At 40.6% G+C, this 23,792-nt stretch overlaps 1 protein-coding gene across 1 annotated transcript in view; it reads right to left on the reverse strand.

Moving 5' to 3' along the window:
- LOC127585095 (complement C3-like) overlaps window positions 1-21,154 on the reverse strand; it is a 91,421-nt gene extending 70,267 nt beyond the window's left edge. The window contains exons 1-9 of the mRNA XM_052042288.1: window positions 21,034-21,154; window positions 15,645-15,837; window positions 14,751-14,913; window positions 12,376-12,446; window positions 9,517-9,611; window positions 6,518-6,600; window positions 4,794-4,881; window positions 3,944-4,046; window positions 1,081-1,201 (exon numbers count right to left, since the gene is read on the reverse strand). Coding sequence (XP_051898248.1) covers window positions 1,081-1,201; window positions 3,944-4,046; window positions 4,794-4,881; window positions 6,518-6,600; window positions 9,517-9,611; window positions 12,376-12,446; window positions 14,751-14,913; window positions 15,645-15,837; window positions 21,034-21,101 — 985 coding nt within the window. The 5' untranslated portion in view covers window positions 21,102-21,154. The remainder of the gene's footprint in view (window positions 1-1,080; window positions 1,202-3,943; window positions 4,047-4,793; window positions 4,882-6,517; window positions 6,601-9,516; window positions 9,612-12,375; window positions 12,447-14,750; window positions 14,914-15,644; window positions 15,838-21,033) is intronic.
- Between the last annotated feature and the right edge of the window lie 2,638 nt (window positions 21,155-23,792).

The following is a 23,792-nucleotide window of genomic DNA, read 5'->3' on the forward strand; positions in this document are numbered from 1 at the left end:
TGACACTTTAATTTGCATTCTATGTTGTTTTACCTTGTACTACCTCAATGCACACTGTAATGAATTGATCTGTATGAATGGTATGCCAAGCAAGTTTTTCACTGTACCTCATTAAAAGTGACAATAATAAACCAATTCCAATCCGAAACGTCAACCATCCCTTTGCCTCCACAGATGCTGATTGACCCGCTGAATTCTTCCAGCAATTTATTTTTTTGTTTTCATTTAATTTAGTTTGTTGCTTGACAAAGGATTTGTTTGCTACAACAAAGGGTAGAGAACTCATTTGGAAGTTACCTTTCAAGCAAAGATCCGTGAAATCCAGTAATGTCTAAGTCTTTTTGACTGGGTCAATGAGAATGAGTCATAGAGTCATAGTCATAGAGTCATACAGCATGGAAACGGGCCCTTTCGTTCAACTGGTCCACGCTGTGCATAGAAGGCTAAATAAGCTATATAGGGAGGGGGGATTTTCACATAATAATGGTTCTTTAGGAATCTAATGCCTTCTAGTGCAGTGCAGGTAGACAATAAGGTGTGAGCGAGCTTTATTTCCACATGAGGAGGGCAAATTTCAGGTGGTCTCATTTCTATGAGTTTTCAGGGCTTGTATTTCAAGACAGTAGCAGTCATGCCTTTAGAAGTTAAACCATTTGGTAATTCAATTGAAGATTTTTTGACAAATCTCTGGTGTCTGTGTTTCCAGAACAAAGGGGTAAATTTAAAGTACTTTCCTGAACTGCTTCAACAAGCAAAATCTTGCAATCTAGACTTGTGGATATGGGTAGTTTCATGGTTTAGAATGTATGCAAATTGACCTTAAACGACTGCAGTGCAAAAGTTCGTCAGAAATACAAATGCAAGGTAGCCATGGGGATAACTCACTTATTTAAATTTGACCAATCTTTTGCTTGTCTAGCTGATTCTGACCAGTTTAAGCTGATAACATGAGAAGAGACTTGACCACACTATACAAGCCAGAGATAACTAATACATATACAGTATAACCAGGCATGGCCTTACATCAGTACATAAGCATCATTTCATTGTTCTTTAAACTGCATTAAGATAAACACTCACCTGTATGTGTGATAACACTTGCAGTAACATAGATTGAACTTCCAACCAGTGAGTTAATGTCTTCAAAGCTGCCAATCAAGTGGTCCTTTTTCAGGACAGCTTCTCCATGGCCATTTATAATCTGCAAGTACAGAGTTTAGAGAGTTCTCGATATTGCAGCTGATTTTCTGCAGCAATGTTAATGGTAAAACTTTTTTAAGAGAATGCACCTGCCACCTGTGTGTCTATCTCTTATATTGATTCACTGTTACTTGTACTGTGTCCTCTCAGGTCTCTTGTAATTCTCTCCCCTCTTATCTTGTATCTGTGCCCTCTAGTTATGGACTCCCTAACCCTGGGGAAAAGACTCTAACCGTCCAAGTTTTTTAAGAAATTGTACCTGCCACCTGTGAATCTACCTCTTACACTGATTCACTGTTACTCGTACTGTGTCCCTTCTCTCTTATCATTTATTTTCACTGTTCTCATTGTTTTCTGCAAATACTGATTACACCTTTTGTTTTAATATGGTATTTTTTGTTTTTTTTAAATCTAAAATCAGGAATATGTGAAGAAGCCACCTCAAAAACTGTCACAGTTAAGTTGCAGTTTAGGGAAAAGACCAGTCACATCTGTTTGTACAAGTATGTGAAAAGCTTGTCAGTGATGTTACTGAGCATCTCAGAGATGTTGGGGCGGTGGGGGGTGAGGGGAGGGGTAGAGAAGTAAGTTGGGGGGAAAAGGGGCACAGACAGCAGTTGGTTTTGAAAGTACTGACATTATTTATTTCTATTATCAATTTACATTCCATTTATTAGAGAAACTGAAGGTGAACGAATTTGTGTAAATATTTTTTGAATAAATAAAAATATCCAGTTTTGCCAAACAAGGAGAATTGGGCCGATCCTCTGACCTGAGCAAGCAGCAATACAAGCTTGAACCAGACCCAGTGCAGCAGTTCCCAGTCAAATAAGGAGACACAATGGCTTCAGAAATGTTAATTATGCTTTTTATTTAGTTGTTAATTTTAATGAGTTAAGTTAATTTTTAGTGTTGTAAGTGCTTTTCAACTTCTTAGATGCAAAATAATGATTATCTTTAACTTTTCAAACCTTTCTTTATGTGGCCCAAGTTTTACTGAGTAGTTGTGAATGTCAAAAAGACATTTACAAATATTCAACTGCCCTAACCATACAAACAGCTTTGAAAAGGCTGCAGTTCATTTTCACAACATTGCACTTCTTCCAGTCTGTTGTTCAGGATGTGGTTTTGTCTACACTTATGAGACCAAATACAGACCAGGTTTCCTCTTTGCAGAACTCCTGCATTCAGTCTGTAACGGCGATGCAGAGCTTCCAATTGCCTCTCATTTTAATTCTCCATCCCACTACCACCCTATCTGTCTGTGCCTCTACAGTTTTACAATGAAGTCCAACATAAGCCTGATGATCTGCACCTCATTTCCATCCTGGTACATTGCAACATTTGGGACTTAAAATCAAATTCGACAATTTCAGATCACTCACTTTTTCTGTTTGTATCAAACTGGCCAGCCTTGCTGCAAGATTATCCAGCTGTAATATTGTTTCTCTCTACCCAGAGACTGTCTGATGTGCTGGGCATTTCATTTTGGTTTCAGCTTTCAGCAACAGCTCTAACCTGCATTTCACAGCATTACCAAATCTCTTTGTTATTTCTCTCTCATAATCTAATAACCAGATAGCCCAAAAACATCAGCAGCATCTGGGCAAATGCGGCCCCACTCCATCAGTGACAATCTCTTTGTCCTCTCCATCCTTCCCTCAATGCATATTTAACATAATTAACTTGGTTTCTCACATTCCCAGTTCCAACAATATATCTTCTGTTTGAAATGTTGGCTCTGTTTTTCTTTCCACAGTTGTGTCCTGACCTGATGAGTGCCTCCAGCATTTTCTGTTTTTATTTCCGATGTCTAGCACCTGTGTTTTTTTTTCATTTTCATGGCTGAGCTGAGAATAGATTGAGTTGTTCAAAATCACAATGCGTAAAGACTGATTTCAGTCAAATTGTTTCCAATGACTGAATGGTCAATAACCAGAAGACAGGTATTTAAGGTAATGTGCCAAAAGCAGTGGCTTGGATCCACCACCTGGTAGGATGATGAATGGAGACTGCAGTTTTCAGAAGGGTACTGAAATACAACAAATTGGAAAAAACATGCACGTAGACACCCTCTTGTGTCTTCAAGCCATTGCTTAAATATGGGGAAAAAGGAAGGTAAATGGTCCGAATTGGATTGCTCTTCATGACAGCGGTTCAGATTGCTTGGGCCAAATGGGCTCTTTCTATTTTGTACCAATGAAAACTGATGCTGCTCAGCAGCCAGATTGTAACCTGCTTGGTGACACAAAGGCACTTAAAGCATCACTTCTATGAAAAATCCATGAAGAAGAAAGCTCTGCTGAATTCTCACTGAGAGCATGTTTTCTTGAACAGACCCTCCTTCTTCCACCTGTATGTCATTTTCTTGTTGTTCCATGCCTCAGAGTCAGCCCTTCCTCACTCATCGATGATGGGACCAAACTTTTTTCCAAACTCATCCCTGCAACTGTCAAAGCCAAAAAGTACAGCCCAGAACTGAAGCAACAGCCCAAAATTAAAAAGGGCATCCAACATTTTATCACACAAAATAAATAACTAACAGCAAAATAAAACATCCAACCTTCAGTATTGTGAAGAAAGCAATTAGTTTTCTAAGATGATCAATATTAAACAATTTCTCTGTGACCTTGGGTGAGTTGGAACAAACAATAAATTTTCCTTGAGATATCTTGAGGACAAGACAAGATTAGAATTATCCTGGATTCCTAAAGTTTTGGAAAACTTGACAGATCCTACTTACAGGCACTGTTTGAAGTGACTTTGCAATGCTCAACTTTTCACCATTTTTCAATATTCCAAACAGAACAAAGGCTCGACCTTCAACGGCTTTTCTATAAGTGTATCTGAAACGAATAAAACCAGGATAAAAATGTCTCTGAAACAATTGTAGTGAATCATGAACATGTGGAATTGTCACAGCAGAGGAGAAGGCTATTGAGATCATTGTGGCCATTATGCCTCACCAGTACAGAAATCTTTCCATTCCCATTTCCCCAGTCTTTCCCCATAGTGCTACAAATTAGTCTCTAAACAGCCCATCCAAATTTCTTTTGAAAGCACTGATTTCCTGTTAGGTTATTCTTTGTATATTTCTCCTCATATCCCACTCATAACATTTACCCAAAGTTTTAAATGTGTCCCTCAATCCTTGAACTATCCCCTGATAGGAACAGTTTTTGCCTGTCTATCTAAAGGAAACTGGTCAGTTTTGTACATCTCTGTCAGATCTCCTCTCAATCTTCTTTGTCTGAAGAGAACAAGTCCATCAAACCATGCAGCTGAAGTACTTCTCTAAGCCTAGGACCATTCAGGTAAATCATTTCACCTGCCCTTCCCTCTGGTTGCCACAAATAAACCCCCCAATGTGCAGCAACCAGGATTGAAGACAGTACTCCAGTTGTGGCTGAACCAGCAATTCAACCCCAGCTAACACAAACTGCACGGCAAATTCCATTTGCTAGTTAGACCAATGCAGAAGTGAGATCAACACTACATCCAATTTATGCACCAATTTGATGTCACCAATTCAAGCCAAATTTCTCTCCCAATTTTTCCAAGAATCCCATTTTCTGATAGAAGACAATACCAACCTTGCAGAGACAGTAATGTATAATTCTTTGTCATCAATGTAGAAAAACTGCCTCTGTGAATCCAAGGTAACTTCAAAGCTTGGCAACACTGGCAAAGATACAAGAAGAACAATAATATTTATTCCCATGGACAAATCCAGACAGCTCCAAAGGACTTAGACAATGAAAAAGTATGTATCACTCCTGACCACATCAGCTTTCCCCAAATCTCTTTGCAACAAATAGGTTAATTACTCTTGAAGTGTGCAAAAAAAACAACCTCCATTTCTATGTTGTCTTTAATCTCACAAGCTGTCTCAACTTGAATCTCAATAATGAAATCAAATATGAATGCTGAGCCACATAAGGAGTTATTGGGATTAAAAACTAACAAATATGAGAGATACTCAGTACATTAGACACCTTTCCCACTCTTCCAGTTCTGATGAAAGACCATCAAGCTGAAATATTGTTTATCTCTTCATAATGCTGCCCATTCTGATGAGTATTTCCAGAACTTAGGTTTTATTTCAGATTTCCACCATTTGTGGTATTTTGCTTTGGAAGATATTGCAACAGGTGAACAAAATCTTGAGAAAAGAGATAGTTACAAAGGGTATCTCAGAAGATAATGTAGAAAGGTTCAAGGAAGGAACTCCAAAGATTAGGGCCTTGGCATGTCAAGGATTGACCAACAATGATGGAACAATGACACTTAGGGATGTTTAAGAAGCAAGTGTTGGAGGAATGTAAATATCTCAGAGGGATGTGGAGCTGGAGGAGATTATGGAGCAAGGGAGAGATGAAATCAAGGTGAGATTTGAAAATAACAATAACAATTTTAAAACCTATTGATTGCATATCCAAATGCCATAGTCGATTAGAAAGCAGAGTAGCGATATGTGAATGGAACAGTGTGAGTTAGGATACAGAGCCAAAACAACACAAAGCTAGAAAGCCTACGGTGACATTCAAAGGGTACTAAAAGATTGTTGCTGGTTATCTTTCTGTCATGAGAATGACTCTGTGAAATTCAGTTATGCACAAGACTCAAAATAGGAAGACACAGGTCTTGAGGCCAAAGCTAGGGCCAGATTGATGGAGGAAGAGAACACCTGGTATTGAGTCCTTATGATTTGTGGTGGGTGTTTGGAGAGCTGGAACTGTGCCCAAGTATCAGGAACTAGGCAGTCCCTGGGAGGTTGTGGTGAGGGTTTGGGTTCAGCATGATGACCACATTTGTGCTGCCACACCCTCCAAGGAGAGCAGGATAATTAAAAATAATTAAATGTGGCCTTCTTGGGTTGGGAGCCTGCACTGGTCAGGGAACTGTTGCAGCAGACTCCTTTAAATAGAGTTAATGCCAAGGCACCAGCATTGCAAAAGAACTGTTGTTCCTCTTATAACTTATGATGGTTGCATCTTTGAGCAAGGTGAATACAGTTATTACGTCAGTCTCATAAATGCGCTGCTGGCTTGAAACTAGCTGTGAGTATCATGAGATGGGGCATTTGAAGATGTGAGAGGAAAGCACCGTCTGGATCATTAAGAAAAGAATCAAATAACTTCAACCAAAATACTTGCTTGAACATCCAATTGACAAAAGACGTATCAAAGTGGGAACAACGTATCACACTAAAGCATTCTGCTATGGGTTTCACGTCAGCTCTAAGCTTTCTATCATAGGAAACTATGGCTTTTAATTTCAATCACCATGGTTGATCACAATGGTTAATTTTCCTCACCGTATTCCTTCACTTCAAATTGAGTTGTGAAATTTGCGTCGGGGGCATCTTTGTAACTTGCAAAAATCTTCCATGTCCCAATACTGAAAAATATATCTGATAAGTTACTTAGCATTATTAAAGCACTGAATTATTTAATATTTATATCAATTTTGTGAATAATTGCTGCTCACAAATCAACTTTTAATAAAAATATTTTCACCCTGAAATCCAATGAAAATGAACAATCCTTGGGTGTTGATTACATCTCCACATAATACCAAACAGTAAATTCCCAATTTCATAATAAATTCTCCATTGGAAAAAGAAATATAGCAGATAATCTTGGGACAATTGTTGATGGACCTCTCGCTCCTCACTACTGTACCCAGTTACTGTGGGATATTCTAAATGGCTCAAATAAATTGGATTATAAAACATGTCTGGAACACATTGAGATTATTGGACACATTATCTTCAGCTGACAAGGTGAAACAGCTTTGGAAATCAGGCACAGAATATATTAACTCAGGATGCCAAACCAGTTCTACTTGAAATACAAAGGAAATAGCCAAAAATCAATCGACCGCTGGAAAAATAAATTAATTATTGGGATCGAGTTCAGTGGGAGGTGTAAGAGTGGAAGAGACAAAAAGGAGTCAAGCCCAGGGGAGTCGTTAGCTTCCTAGTAGAGCCCTCGGGGCATTTGTGCCTTATCTAATTTTCTTTGAACTAAAGGCCTCAAAAGTCAGGCAAGAATCAGATATGGGCCAAAGCAAGGAAATATATCTAAATATTAGCTCTATGGTCACTGTTACTGATGTTAGCAGCTTAGTCCAGATTTATTTTATAAACTACATTAAAATGTGGTAGGATTCCAAATTTTAGTCCCAGCCTCCGGATTACTTGTTCTGAAATTCCCTCATCTAGGAAATGAGTAAACAGATTCTTTCATCACAGTGGGGTCAGGAAAACTGAAATCAGTACCCAACATCAGAAAACCATCCACATCACTGTTGACTTGCCCTAAAAACAGAAGAAACACTGTAAGGGTCTGCCATGCAGTTGTTGAGCCTGCTCTATCATTTAATAAGATTGTAGCTGATCTGATCTCGACAGTTCATGCTTGACTTTGCTATGGACCTAAACTTAGTCTAAGTCTGCATGAATATACTCTATAAAATGATTCAGTTTCCACAGCTCTGAGGTAAAGAATTGCAAAGATTCAAGACTGCCCTGAAAAGAGATTCTTTCTCATTTCCACTCAAGCTCCTGTTCAGGCAAAAGTTCAAGCAATATCTGAGTTCCCTATTCCCACAGGTACGAGGACTGTTAGAAGATTTTTGGGAATGGTTGGATATTATAGAAAATTTTGTAAAAATTTTGCTGATATTGCTCTTCCCCTAACTAATCTTCTGAAGAAGGGAGTAAAGTTTGTTTGGACAGATTCTTGTCAAGAAGCATTTGAGAAGCTGAAAGCCATTTTATGCTACCATCCTGTGCTCAAATCACCTGACTTTGAAAAGCCATTTTTATTAGCAGTAGATGCCAGTAATAAAGCTGCAGGAGCTGTGTTGTTGCAGAAGGGTGACCTTGATGATATTGACCATCCTGTAGCTTACTTTTCAAAGAAATTTAATGAGCATCAAAAGAATTATTCCACCATAGAGAAAGAATTACTGTCGTTTGTTGTAGCCTTGCAACATTTCAGTGTATATGCTTGCACCGCTCAGAAACCATTGACTGTATATACAGATCATAACCCATTGGTGTTTCTGAGCCGAGTCAAAAACAAGAACAGAAGGCTGTCAAACTGGAGTTTAATTTGCAAGAGTCTGATCTCATGATAACTCACATTAAAGGTAAAGATAATGTGATTGCTGATTGTCTTTCCCGATGTTAAATGGGAAACATGTATCTGTACTAATCTGATAGTCTGTAGTTGTGTAGCATGATAATTATTAACATTACTAACTGTATGCGCGGTTAAATTTTTCTTGGGAAAAATTCTTTTTAGGTGGGAGGTGTTATGGACTCAGTGAATGTCCCTTTAAGATAGAGTGTGTATGTGTGTGTGGGGCGTGCTTACGTCAACAGAAGATAAAGGACGTAATGACGTTGTTGAAAAAGTCAGAAGGAGAGAGAGAGAGAGAAGGGAGAGAGACACCAGCCTGCTAGTTTTCTCTATCAATGGATGAGAAACAATAACTGTGTTTGCCACTGAAATCCATGTATGGAAATTGGAAGTAATCCAGTGGAGTTCACTTTGTTGCTGACTTGTAGAAGGAAACAGGTATTTGTGTGTGGATGACCACAATTCGGATGCTTTTCGGGGTGAGGTAGTCACTACCGAGTAAACACTTGTGTCGTTTGGGTTCCATCGTGGAACATTTGGACTTCGTAATTACTCTCTCTCTGTTTTTCTACATCTACGTCTTATCTTCAGACAACGGTGGTTGTTGAAGAAGCCCTTGCTCATGTTTCACCTTATGGCTTGCGGAACTGAACTTTAAGAACCATTCCTGAACTTGGAGTTTGGGACTTTGCCACACACACACACACACACACACACACGAAGAGTTTAGTTTTTGGGGTTAACGTTCAAGGTTTAACATTTTTGAATTCTAACATACTAACATTTTTACTTTTATTTTACATATTATCTTAAGTAGTGATTAATAAAATAGTTTTTAACACTGAATCACACTCAGTGCGTTTCTTTTGTTGCTGGTTCGTGACACAGGTAATGCCTTATCCTGAAACCATGCTTCCAGTTCGAGATTCTCCAACAATGTGAAACATTCTCCCAGCATCTATCCTCCAAATCCCCTCAGAATTTGATGTTACCTAACCTGCTGTGTTTTTCCAGCAGTTTGAGTTTTTATTTCAGATTTCCACCATTTGCAGGTTTTATCCCCTCCGAGTTTCATATGTTTCATTCAGATCGTCTGTCATTCTTTTAAACTCCAATAAACATAAGCCCACAATCATCTCTAACTGTGGCAAGAACTTGTACATACTTCACAACCTCTGGTATTTTATAGGTACTTCCAGCAATTCCGGTGGAATCTTTGAAAATGACATCAGTCCGTTCTACAACAATATCTTGGGGATTCTGAAAGTAGAATTAGAAGTGAAAAACAAATTGGAGAATTAATTACACCAAGCCTGAAGTCGCACATTAAAGTGGTGAAGCACAGGATGGGGAGGCTGCCAAGGTCAGTATTTCACAAGGGTCTCTTGCAGCAGTCACCTGTGGCACACAAGGTCCAAAGCTTTGTAAACTTAAACATGCATACATGACTTGCATATGCAAGCTCCTGCCATTACAGATCTCAACAAGATAATCAATTGGACCATGAATCACATTGGGAAGAGAGAGGAGAGATAAGTGGCATTGGGCAGCAGAGAGGATCTCTGATGCTCACGGTAAGGTTCTAGATACTGAATGTAAAACATAAGATGTAGAAGCAGCAGTGGACCAGATGGCCCCTTCTGCCTGCTGTGCAATTCAAACAGTTCATAGATGATCTCACCTTCCCTCTTTCCCAACCTCAGTACCTTGATTTCCTGTATTCCAAATATCTATCTGCTTTAGTCTTAGACATACATAATGACACTTTGCAGCAGAGGATTCCTAAAATTCACAATACATTGGGAAAGGAAGTTTCTCCTTACCCAATCCAACATAGAAGACCCCTTACCTGGACATTGTATCCCCTAGTTCTAAATTATTCCACTAGGGGAAACATATTTATAGCAGGAATGATGGAAAGATAATGACTTCTACCAGAGTGAAACACATGCACAAAACTCTATGTTAGGTAAGACTGCCTGATACAAATGCATGTCTGAAATTTATTTCTTGAGAGCTTGTTTCTCTTTTTCATTTGATGTCAGTCCTTTTGAGCTCTGGAGTTGTATTTCACAGCACCTGCAAAAGACAGTTGCAGGATAGATATTAAAGAAATGTCTATTAAAGCATGGTTTTAAAGTAATGGGTGGGAAGTTCAAGGGAGATATCAGAGGAAGGTTTTTTACCCAGAGAGTGGTTGGGGCATGGAATGCGCTGCCTGGGGTGGTGGTGGAGGCAGGTACATTGGTCAAATTCAAGAGATTACTAGATACACATATGGAGGAATTTAAAGTAGAGGGATATGTGGGAGGAAGGGGTTAGATAGTCTTAGGCGAGGTTTAAAGTTCGGCACAACGTTGTGAGCCAAAGGGCCTGTATTGTGCTGTACCGTTCTATGTTCTATCTACCCAGTCAAGCCTTGTTAGAATCTTGCAAACTTTGATGACATCACCTGTCATTCTTCTAAAGCACAGGGCTAATCTACTCAAACTTTTCATCATAAGACAACATTTTCAATGCCTCCGGGTGCTCCGGTTTCCTCCCACATTCCAAAAGACGTACAGGTTAGGAAGTTGTGGTCATGCTATGTTGGCGCAGAAGCATGGCGACACTTGCAGGCTGTCACCAGAACACTATGCAAAAAGATGCATTTCACTGTGTTTCGATGTACATGTGACTAATAAAGAGATCTTATCTTATTTCCTTCAATACGGAGACCAAAACTGTAAGCTGTTCCCCAGTACTGTTTCTATTTTCCCATAAGCCGTCAAGTGTAAACAGCGTGTTAGACTGTGTTAGATTTGAGGAAGTTACAATGAGATGTTAGCAATCCTGGGTCTTTGGCCAGGGAATTTCAAAGCTGCATCTCCTTCATGCTATGATTACTGGAGATCAAAAAAAGAAATGTAGACATTAAATTGTTAGCTGCAGTACAGACTCATAATAAATCAAGCCTTAAACAGAAAAATGTAAGAGCAAACCCTGGCAAAATTCAGACAGAGAATGCAGAGTACTTGGAGTTAACAGAGCCTGTTGACATGGGGAGGCCTGACATTCTCACCATCTTTGTATTATAACGTAAGTGCAGGCTGTGCTGACTGACTGAAGTATTTACTCATAAAAGTAGAACCACTGCATTGATTCATTTGTTGTGAAGTAGGCAGCTTCATGAGTTGCACCTAACCCAGCTGAGTAGATGTGTCCTCAATCTACCTTCAGAAGCCTTGATCCAACCATCTAGCTCAGACAGCAGGGGTGTATACGTTTAGTACCATTGTTTTAAGACATCACCTCTGCAAATATTGGGTACTATCACTCCAGTTGAATCTTTTGGAAGAGCAACAGTGTATAGGGGCCCATCAGGTGTTTTCTAATTCACCGGCTGTAGTGAAGCAAATTGATAAACCACGGTTTCCTCATTGCTGTTTTTGTTTCATTATTAATTTTCTTTCCTCTCTCCTGAAGTCCTCACACTAATGTTCTGTTCCACCAGAATCAACTGGTAGCTCTCACAAGCATTCATTCATCGGCAAGAACAGTGAATATCTAGTATTGCTCTTACTCAAAATCCACACTGAGGATTAAATGTCAGGAACCCCATCCCTCAGCCCTACAATGTTCCAGGGTCTGTGAATGTGCTCAGTTCTGCTCCCCTGCTCAGCCCAGATTTCAGTTGCTCCACAAAAGCCAAGGGCACTTTATTACTCCCACCCAAAATTTCTCTACTTTTCCATCTCCCCTCCTTCAACATGTTCCATAACACCGATCTCATCACCTGTCCTAATATCTTCATGCAGTTCAGGGTCATAATTTATTTGATAGCACTGCATTAAAGACTCCTGTGTTGTTGTGATCCTGCTGAAGATCAGATGTTCAGAGAATGTAAATGCCATTTTTCATTGTTCCTCAGCTCCAGCCTGGATAATACCTTTACAAATGGAGTCAGTGAGAAACTACAAATCTCCACACACTCCAATGGGGAAAAGATGTTACTTTTTGATATTTATAGAACAATACACCTTACCACAAATTCAACAACTGTTGGGTTTCTGCTTGGCTTCAGCTCACTGTCCACCGTGAGCAAGCGATAAAGTACTGGAAAAAAGAACAACGCAAAGATTAATCCATACTGCAGCTCTCACAATCTAATCACCTACTCTTACCATTCCAAGGTATTACCACCATCGATTCCCTTGTCATCAATATGCTGGGCATCGGTAATGATCAAAAGCAACAGGACCAGCCATATAAAGACTGTGATTACAATAGCAGGTTAGAGACTGGGATTCCTGTGGTGAGTGACTCACCTGCTGATACGCCCAGGCCCTTGCACCATCTCTTAAGCACACGTCAAGAATTTGCATGGATGAGTGCAATGCCATAACTCGCGACATGTTCAGCATAAAGCAGGATGAAGCAGCCCATTTGACAAGCACCTCATCGACCATCCTACATATTTACTGCCTCCATCACCAGGCACACAGTGGCTGGAATGTCTAACATACACAAAATGTATTGCAGTAATTTGCCCAGGCTACTCCAGCAGCACCTCCCAAACCCTTGACCACCAAGGAAAGCAAGAGCTTCAGGCACGTGGCCTACCACCACTTGCAGGTTCCCTTCCATGTCACACACCGTCCACACTGAGAAATATATCATCAGTACTCATGACAGTTCAGTTTCCAAACTTATTTAAACTAGCCAAATTTAAATTCTCCAACAGCTGTGGTGGGATTTGAATTTGTGTCAAGAGACAATTAGAATAGTGGAGGAACATAAACACCATGGTATTGTGTCACCTTTTCAAGGGCAATTAGGGAATGGGCAATATTTGCTCTATTTGCCAGTGATGCCCACATGAAAGTTGTAATATATGTAATCTGCCATTTTATATCATCAGACAGACTAAAAGAAAATCAAATAATGAAAAAATATGCCTGATGAAAATGAGGTGATGCAATAGGTTGCAGTCTCAGATCTGTTCCAGTTTAGCCCAGGATGAAGAGATGAAACACTCTCCTTGATGTACAGTGCTCAGCTACATGAATTTGAGATCGAGCAATCCATGTGATAATTCATGAAGGGTCTTGTTAAATCTAAGGTTACTTGTTAAAATTTCACTTGTGATACAAGTCTTCCAAAATCCAGTTCTCACCTGGATATCCCTCACTCTGCCTGCTCTCCTTCCAATGTGAAGTTGAAACCATTTGGGAAAGCTGGACAGACCTGCTTTTCTCCAGCACTTTTCACACCTATTGCAGGGTCTCGAACAGAATTAACAATAAAGTATTTTTCTTCCAAATGTGATGTTTCCAATTTGTGCAAAGCTCTCACAACATGTGAAAATGACCAGGGTTAATGGCTGGGAGATCAGGAAGAATTCCCCTGCTCTTCTTCAGAACAGTGCCATGGAATTTTTTGATCCACCTAACAGGTTCATGCTTCATCTAAGTGATGGCATCTCCAAAAGTTCAGGTCTTCTCACTGAAATCTCAGCATAAATTTTTGTTCATGAATTGCTGGACTGGATCTTGAACCAACAAACATTTGACAGAGGAAGAAATGTGACCTACTGCTGACAGTGAAATTATAAATTCAGGAGAAATCTTTAACATGACTTCACTTTAACTCTTCACTGGACCCACTTTTATACCCTCACATACGACATACCCTGTGATCATTTGTGAAGATGGCGTATAATAAATCCCAGTTTAACACTTTCACATAAGCTGACTCAGAACCTGAGGGAAAATAGATCAGATTGGTGTGCTGGTGCTGTAGGGACAGCTCCATTGAGAGGCTAAGGTTTGCTTTTGGGATACTACAAAGATCTGTTGGAACTGCATATGAATTGGGCATGTATCAGTAGGGAGCTACCCACTCCAAAGACCTGTACAAAAAGTCCAGGCAGATAATCTACTGCTTGCTGGAAAGACATTACCTATTGCTGCACTGCCAATACTGGACTCTTTTGGAGAAAATGTCAAATTACCCCCAGTCTTTTCTCTCAAGTAGACAACAGATCCCTTGGTACTCTTTCAAGGAAAGGCAACCCAGAATCCTGGGACGATTTATGTCTCAAGCAAATCACTAAAATTGATTATCTGACTGTTGTCACACTTCTGTCTGTGCAAAAAAAATCTGCTGGGGTTCTTGCAATTTACTGTGATTACTTTTCAAATCTGTGCTTCATTAGCTGTTGGAACACTGGAATGTTCAGATAGTGCTAAGTAAATTGTAAGTCCTTCTTTCTGGATTGCATGGAAGAGGAATAGTTACATTCTCTATTAAAGCAAATTTCCTCAATGATCTTCATGCTTCTCCCACCCCACCCTTACAGCAGCGTTATGTGCTGGTGTCGTGCAGATATATCAAAAAAAACCTTTGGACCATAGTTACCAGTTTGAGTCGGTGTGTAGATTGGTTTGTCAGTCTGGATAAAGATGTGTCCTGTTTGACGTGTAATAAGGATAACACTCTGCAAATTAAAAAGTCCTGATTTTGCTTCCAAAATTACAAACTGGCCTCTTCTGGATTCCTTTGGAAGTTTATCTGCAGGTATCTGACAATAATAAACAAAAAAATAAACAAAATGGGTGTGGTTTCTTTCAATGTTGTATTTCCCCCAACACCTTTCACCCCAAAACTCAGCCCATGAAGAATCCACAAGGCACAGAAATTCATCCCTGCCTCAATAGTGTTAAGTGCACCATGGAGAACTATCCATGCATTGTGCTCCACTTCAGAAATTTACTTCAGTTGAACTGATTTTCAGAAACGTGATTCCAACCAACAGTCACTTTCACAGTTCACATTTAAAGCTATCAACCTGAGAATAAATTTCTACCCCATAATCCCCACCATTGAGCAGTTTGTCAATATCCTGAAGGGATACAAGCTGGGTACCGTTGGCATTCATGAGCCATATATCAGCCAATCTTCAGGTCTGGAGGATGTAGAATGGGCCAGAACTGGCATGCAGAAATCTTTGAGACTTGTGAAGCTAATAGAGATTACAGGTATAGACATGGACAGTGACAAGCAGGGATTGCCAGTCTCCTTGTGTTGTTTCTAGTCACTAAAGAGGTAAACACATTCTGAAATTCCAGCCCCAACTTTCTAATTTATTAGAAGTCTCTCCCTTTCCAATATTGCTGAATAACTTACACAATGTTAATACTAAGATGCATTAAACATGGGAGCAAAATCTCAACCTGCTCTGCTTGAAGTGAAAACTATAACCTTGGAGAGCTATTGAAAGATTGAGCCAGTTTAATTTATCTGTCCATTTACCTTAACAGTGGCAGAATCTAGATAGTTGTTTGCTGATGTCAGACGTGTTTTGGTTTGACATAATGAGACCTGCCTTTCGGGGAAGTTCATCAAATGAATATCAACATCAATATCAGCATTGACATTGTGGGCTTCCACAATCACAGTTTCTTCACTTTCAATTCGCAAAACATTGGGAGCAGTCAATGTGTATCTGTAGGAACAATGGAGAAAACAAATGATTCATCACAGCCGTGACAGGAGTCAAGAAAACATTTTTTTATAGAACGTGGATGTCACTGGTAAGGCCAGCATTTGTGAATATTTCTAATTACCCTTTGAAAATAGCAAGATAGCCATTTTCTTTAACTAAAGCCATCCAGGTACATGAAAATAGTACAAGGTGTGGGGCACATAAGTTGAAAGCAATCTAAACAGCCAAGATACATCTTTCAACTAGGGTATTTAAAGAAATAGGGATACCGTGCTTAAATTCCTGACCAGCAATCTAAATGCCCAGAAAAATAATCCAGAGACTTGGATTTAAGTCCCACCAGAGGATCTGGGGAATTTAAATAGTTAATTAAATATCTTCAGTAAAGAAATTGCATCAATAGCTGAAACTTTCCAATCATCATAAACACCTTCAAGAAGTAAATCTGCCATCCCCACAAAGCCTGGTTAAATGTGCTATCCCATACCCACAGTAAGGTGAACAACTCTCAAATGACCTCAAAAAGGACCTGGCTGTTTAAGGATAGTGACACCCATATCAGTGACTTGTTTGAAACAACAGTCTTTTCTAATTACTTTACCAAGTTGCCCAAGAAGACCGTAAGGTGTACGTGCAGTGAAGGTACTCCCACAATGTGACTGGGAGTACCAGGTTTTTAATCTATTGACAGTGAAGGAATGACCATATAATTCCAGGTCAGCATACTTGGAGAGGACCTTACATTTTGTGATCCTACCATTGTAGGACCACTGGCTGCAGCAGTAAATGTTCATGATGGGGGTTGGTGCCAACCTTGCTGACTGCTTCATCTCAGATAGCATCATGTTTTTCAAGTGAATTGGAGATACATTCAACCTTGCAAGTAGAGGGCATTCCATCACACTCTTTGCTCATGTCTTTTGAAAAGGTTGCACAGTCAGGAGATGAATCAGAACTCACAAGAGGTAGGTGGGGTAATTAAAGAGGCAAAAATAATACAGCACGTCCAAGTTCAGACTTGGGTGAACTGTAAATTGAGGCTGGAGTGTGGGCAATGGAAGTATTGCAAATTCATCACCAGGGAAACACAGCAATTTCACTGGAGTTCACTGACAACTTCTGCATTGTAGTCCTGGAGATGGTAATTGGGACAGACTGCAGTGAATATGATCCCATTCAAAAGCCCCATTCATATGCTGCCAGTAGGGACTGTGGTCCCATACTGAGTGCTGGTGGTGACACACAACCACAATGAGGTGATAAGGCACCAATAGTCCTTGCTACTTCAACCTTTTCAATCATCCTCCACCTCAATCCCTTCAGAGCATAGGCAGAATCATGAAGACAAATGTTAAACCATTGTCAAAACTAAGAAGGAAATTATCTCAAAGCTCTGTGCAAAATGACACTGCACATTTTGAACTTCCAGTATGACTCTCAAGCACAATTGTAATTGCCCTGATAAAGAACGGATAGTTCTTTTCCTTCGATTGTCGTTATTCAATGGAACATGCTGCAAATGTTTTAAATGATCCAGTGGAAAATGCTTTTCCTTCACGATGGTCCAATGAAAGAATTGCGAGTGTAGCGGTTAGCGCGACGCTATTACAGCACCAGCGATCGGGGTTCGATTCCCGTCGCTGCCTGTAAGGAGTTTGTACGTTCTCCCCGTGTCTGCGTGGGTTTCCGCTGGGTGCTCCGGTTTCCTCCCACATTCTAAAGACGTACGGGTAGGTTAATTTGGGGGTTTAAAATGGGCGGCGCGGACTCGTTGGGCCAGAAGGGTCTGTTACCACGCTGTAAATAAAATCTAAATCTAAATCAATTGCGTACTCCAGAGCCAGGCGTCTGGGAAGACCCAACAAAACACTCTACTGGATTTGATCTGCAGGAGATACTGCATCAAACTGTTTTATACAGCTGCATCTTTTATTGTTGTTCTAATAAAAATTAACAAATTAGTTCCAAAGACATTAATACTGACTCTCATCATTGATTCACTGACAGCCACCAGTGTCTGGATCCTAAATCTGTGACCTAGATCAAAAACAGCAAAATGGCTGTTTAATAATTTTAATTCAATGTTAGATGGAATAAAATGTATTAGGTTTGATGTCAGTGAACTCCAACTGGGACAAAATGAGTAACGGCTATGCTATCAATGTGCAATGATTAGCATGATCAAAAGAACACTTTTGCAAGTGTGGTGCAGCATGCAATTTGTGCTGCACTGTGAGAATAAATTTCCACCCTGAGTTTTGTTCTCTGTCAGCAGATTAGCTGATGTTATTGCAGAAATCTACTTTTCTATCGAGGTCAACTGCACAATGTGACTTAGAACATAGAACATTACAGCACAGTACAGGCCCTTTGGCCCACAATGTTGTGCCGACATTTTATCCTGCTCTAAGGCATGCTCTCCATTCCAGGCAGTATCCTGGTAAATCTCCTCTGCACCCTCTCTCAAGCTTCCACTTCCTTCCTATAATGAGGGGACCAGAACTGAACACAATACTCCAAGTGTGGTCTAACCGGAGTCCTATAGAGCTGCAACATTACATCGTGGCTCTTGAACTCAATATCCTGACTAATGAATGCCAACACTCCATACGCCTTCTTAACAACACCATCGACCTGTGCTGCAACCTTGAGGGATCTATGGACGTGGACCCCAAGATCCCTCTGTTCCTCCACACTGCAAAGATTCCTGCCATTAACCTTGTATTCTGCCTTCGAATTCAACCTCCCCAAGTATATCACTTCACACTTATCCAGGTTGAACTCCATCTGTCACTTCTCAGCTCAAGTCTGCATTCTATCAATACCCTATTGTAATCTACAGCAACTATCTGCACTATCCACAACACCACCAACCTTTGTATCATCAGCAAACTTACTAACCCACCCTTCCACATCCTCACCCAAGTCATTTATAAAAGTATCAAACAGCAGGGGTCCCAGAACAGATCCCTGTGGAACACTACTGGTCACTGACTTCCAGGCAGAATACACTCCATCTGCTACCACCCTCTGTCTTCTATGAGTGAGCCAATTCTGAATCCACACAGCCAAGTTTCCCTGGATCCCATACCTCCTGACTTTCTGAATGAGCCTTCCATGAGGAACCTTGTCAAACGCCTTAATAAAAATCCATGTACACATCCACTGCTCTACCTTCATCAACGTGCTTTGTCACATCCGCATGAGGCATGACCTGCCCCTCAAAAAGCTATGCTGACTGTCCCTAATTAGCCCATGCTTCTCCAAATACCCATAAATCCTGTCTCTGAGAATCTTCTCCAGTAATTTGCCTACCACTGAATTAAGACTCACTGGTCTGTAATTCCCAGGGTAATCCCTAGTCCCATTCTTAAACAAAGAACAATATTTGCCACCCTCCAATCATTTGGCACTACTCCTGTGGCCAGTGAGGATGCAAAGATCATCGCCAAAGGTGCAACAATCTCTTCCCTCGCTTCCCGTAAAACCTTGGATATATCCCATCCGGCCCCGGTGACTTATCTATCCTAATATTTTTCAAAAGTTCCAGCACATCCTCTTTCCTCACGCTGACATGCCCTAGCGTATCAGCCTGTCGCATGCCATCCTCACAAATGTCAAGGACTCTCTCTCTGGTGAACACTGAAGCAAAGTATTTCTTAAGGACCTCCCCTACCTCTTCTGACTCCAGGCATATTTCCTCTTTTATGCCTGATCGGTCCTACCCTCACTCTAGTCATCGTCCTATTCTTCACATGTGTAGAATGCCTTGGGGTTTCCCTTGATCCTATTCACTAAGGACTTCTCATGCCCCCTTCTAGCTCTCCTAACTCCATTCTTAAGCTCCCTTCTGGCTACCTTGTAATTCTCCAGAGCCCTGTCTGATCCATACTTTCTCAGGTAAGCTTCATTCTTCCTCTTGACAAGATATTCTACATCTCATGTCAACCACAGTTCCTTCACTCTACCATCCTTACCCTGCCTCAATGGGACAAACCTATCCAGAAGCCCATGCAAGTACTCCCTAAACAACCTCCACACTTCCACTGTGCACTTCCCCAAGAACATCTGTTCCTAATTTATGCTCCCAAGTTCCTGTCTAATAGCATCATAATTCCCCCTCCCCCAGTTAAATACTTTCCCACATCATCTGCTCCTATCCTTCTCCAAAGCCATGGCAAAAGTCAAGGAGTTATGGTCACAATCTCCAAAATGCTATCCCACCGAGAGATCTGAAACCTGATCAGGTTCGTTGCCTAGTACCAGGTCCGAAATGGTCTCTCCTCTAGTCGGCCTGTCCACATACTGTGTCAGGAATCCTTCCTGGACACACCTAACAAACTCTGCCCCATCTATCCCCTTAACACTGAGGAACTATCTTGATTTGAAGTTATTCTCTTTGTGATAGGTGCATGGGGTGACTATCCTCAGCCAAGCAGTTTCTGTTCTTGCTTCGTGGCATAAGGAATAGAACCACAAATAGCTATGGCCCATCAAACCTGTATTGGCTCTCTGAAAGCATGGTACCCATCTTTTCTCAAAGTACAGTAAATCTTTTTCCCTTCGAGGATTTATCCAGTTCTCAGGAAATTATTATTAAAACAGCTTCCACCACACTTTCAATTCCGGATCACAACTCGCTGTGTAAATAACTGTTCCTTCATGTTTAGAGCAACACACAAAATGTTGGAGGAACTTGTGTCTTACAGTTCTTTGCCAATTGCCTTAAATCCACATCTGACTACCAACCATCCTGCCAGTGGGAATATTTGGTTAGTTTTTAAAAATGCACCTGAATAAAATGTAGCTTTAAAAATATTGCTTGATGTAATACTCCCCACAGATTAAAAATATGAGCTCTCCTTTTAATCTTTTCTGCTGTAAGGAGAACAACCCCAACATTCTCTGGTGACTCCAAATAATAAAATTCCCTCACCGGTGGAACCAAGTCTAATAAATCTCCTCTGCAGACTCCCTAAAATCTTAAGATCTTTCCTTTGACCAAAGTACATCAGCACATAGAAAAAAATGTCATTGAGAAACAACAAGGATTTAATAAGCAAATGAGAAACTAAACCAGAGATAAATTCCCATCTCATTTACAGGAGAGGATCACCTCAGGATGCTGAATAACAGGAAATGTTCTAAGTACCAGAATATAATGTACATTAAATAGAACCATTCCCTAATACTTACAGAGGATCACACAGGAACAGTGCAGGAAGAGACACTAAGAGAGCAAATAACAGCGAGGTTCCCCCCATGGTGAGTGCTTCACCAAGGCAAACTTTTCCAAATCATGTCATCGGTTTATATAAGAATTCATCACAGTTATTAATATTTCACAAATGAGATGTTTATTCTGCTGGTTACAAAAACACATTTTTGCTCTCCATACTTGTTTAATCAAGAGTTAATTTAAACCTGGGAATCCGGGAAGAATAGTGGTTTCTCGCATTTGTCTGTGATTTGGAATTTGACCTTGACTTACCCAGATAAGTAGCACAAACAAATCTTGCAAAATATTATTTCCAAAGTTTCAAATTAAGCAATTTTAAACTCCATCCAGAATCACAGCTTGGGGGAGTGCAATGTGATATCAGGTTTGCAGTGATCACAAGATTATCTGCAGCTGAAGCAGCTCAGATTCTCACATTGCATCCCATAAAGCCACATTTTAAATATCATCGGCCACTTTCTTACTGGATTACCGCACCCTGACCCTAAGCTCCCTGAGAGACAAGAAATGGGTCATAGTAAGGAAGTAGGTGGAAAGTCAAACAGATTAAACCATTCACAAATTGTGATCAGAAGAAATTGTGAGGTGACCAAGGATTGGATTGCAAAAAGACAGTTTAGGTATGAGTGCAATTTAATTACTTTCAATGGTCTCTTTGTCACTGATAGCCACAGAACTTCTTTAGATATACCCATCACTCTCTCTCACTAAATATTACTGACTTCATGAAAAGTCATTGGTGAATAATTAGGAATTTGTAGCACCTCTGAGACTTCGGTGTATAGACCGGAGTACTGCTATGTATATGGAGTTCCAGCAGGATAATGTTCAGCCTCAGCACTAATTGATGGAAAATTGCCATTGTGGGGTACGTGGCACAGGACAGTGTGTGAGAGTAGGCAAAAGAGTTACTAGGATATGAGATTTTTTTTGGCCACCTGTCATTAAAGGCAAGTCTTAACAACCCCCAGAAATCTTTTCTTTTTATTGATTCAAGGGATGCAGTCTTAGCCACAATGTTTAATTGCACTTTCCTAATTGCCCTGGAGAAGGTGATGAGCTGCCTTCTTGAACTGCTGCAGTCCAGGAAGGGTATAGCCCCCGATGCTTTTAGGGAGAGTTCCATGATTTTAAACCCAGAGATTATGAAGGAACACCAAGCAAGTTTGGTGTGTGGCTTGGCAGGCATGTTACCTTTGGTGGTGATCTCATCCTTTCACTGCCCTTGTCCTTCTAGGTGGTAGTGTCAAAGGAGGCTCAGTGAATTACTGCCATGTATCCAGTATATGTTACAAACAGCAGCTACTGCATATCAGTGGTGAAGTGATTAAATGCTTGCAGACAGGGTACCTACCTAGCAGGCTGCTATGTGTTGAAGCTACATTCATCCAGGCAAGTGGAGAGTATTCCAATTACACTTGTAATTTGAGCCTTTAGGGAGGTAGGGGGCATAGTTATTCACATGCTGGATTCCTGACTTGTTTCTGTAACCACATGTATATAGCTGATCTACTTGAATTTTTTGGTCTATGGTATCCTGCAGGACTTTAATAGTGGGGAATTTTGCAATGGTAGTGCCATTGAACATCAGGAGGTGGTAGCTAGGTTTTCTTTTGTTACTTCCTACCTTTCAGCCCACAATAGTACCTCGGTCTTACTGCATGTCACACTGGACTGCTATTGAAGATGTAGTGACAATTACAAAACCCATGATGCCATAGTTGGCAGATTCAGTCTACACAGATTACCAAATGCTTCTTGTTAACTGCTTTTTTATTTACCAAAGAACATCATGTGCCAGATGAAACACCTCAGCTGCTACCTGAGCACATTGGAGCCAGCCTGGTTTGATAGCGAATCCCCCATCTTTAGAGAGCAAGCAAATTATCCAAGAAATAATTCTGCCTGGCCTCTGTCCCTGTATATAAGCCGGGTTGGGAGAATCAAATCAGCAACAAGTCACAACCCTTCTACCACATCTTCAGTCTTAGAAAATTTCCTTTAACCCACATTTCAATGCCTCTTATACTAACTTTTATCGTTCTCATGTCTGATGTGAGAAACGTTAACCGTTTCTCATTTCAATAGATGGTACCTGACCCCTTTAGCTATTCCAGTATTTTATTCGGTTGGCTCAGTTTTTTCTGCTTACCGAACTCGCACGTCCGGCCTGCCTCCGGGAAGGCCCCACTGTCTCACCACGAAGACCTGCTGATAACTGTCCTTAAGCCATTTCTACTCGTCCGGCCATACATCCCACTTCACCACTTACTGAGGTATCTTACATTTGTCAATTCCGTTAAAGGGTCACAGGAAAAGTTGAACCATTTTATCTTTCCACAGATTGCCTGTGGAATTACACCCAACCCCAATTTTAGGATTCCAGCAGCTTCACAGGCTTAATGGGTGTGAACGATTAGGAGGGGGCCGGTCGTCCGAGTCTCCCTTTGGATATTACAAGCTCGTTACCCTTTTAACTCAAGTGCAAGGAGATGATACCACTGTAAGCAAGTCATCCAATCTCAGGTTTGATTTCAACGCCAGTTGGAGGGCAAAAGGGGATGGTTCTGTGCCAACAGCACAGAACCAAGTGAATAACAATCTGCAAGCATTTCAAAGAACTGCGCGGAGAAGGCCAAGAATAATATTCAGTCACTATCTCTGGAGACCACGACAGAATGGTCAGTCAAGAAAAATGCTAACTTGCAACAGTAAA

The sequence above is a fragment of the Pristis pectinata genome, chromosome 31, assembly GCF_009764475.1.
Source record: "Pristis pectinata isolate sPriPec2 chromosome 31, sPriPec2.1.pri, whole genome shotgun sequence".
Lineage (NCBI taxonomy): Eukaryota > Metazoa > Chordata > Chondrichthyes > Rhinopristiformes > Pristidae > Pristis > Pristis pectinata.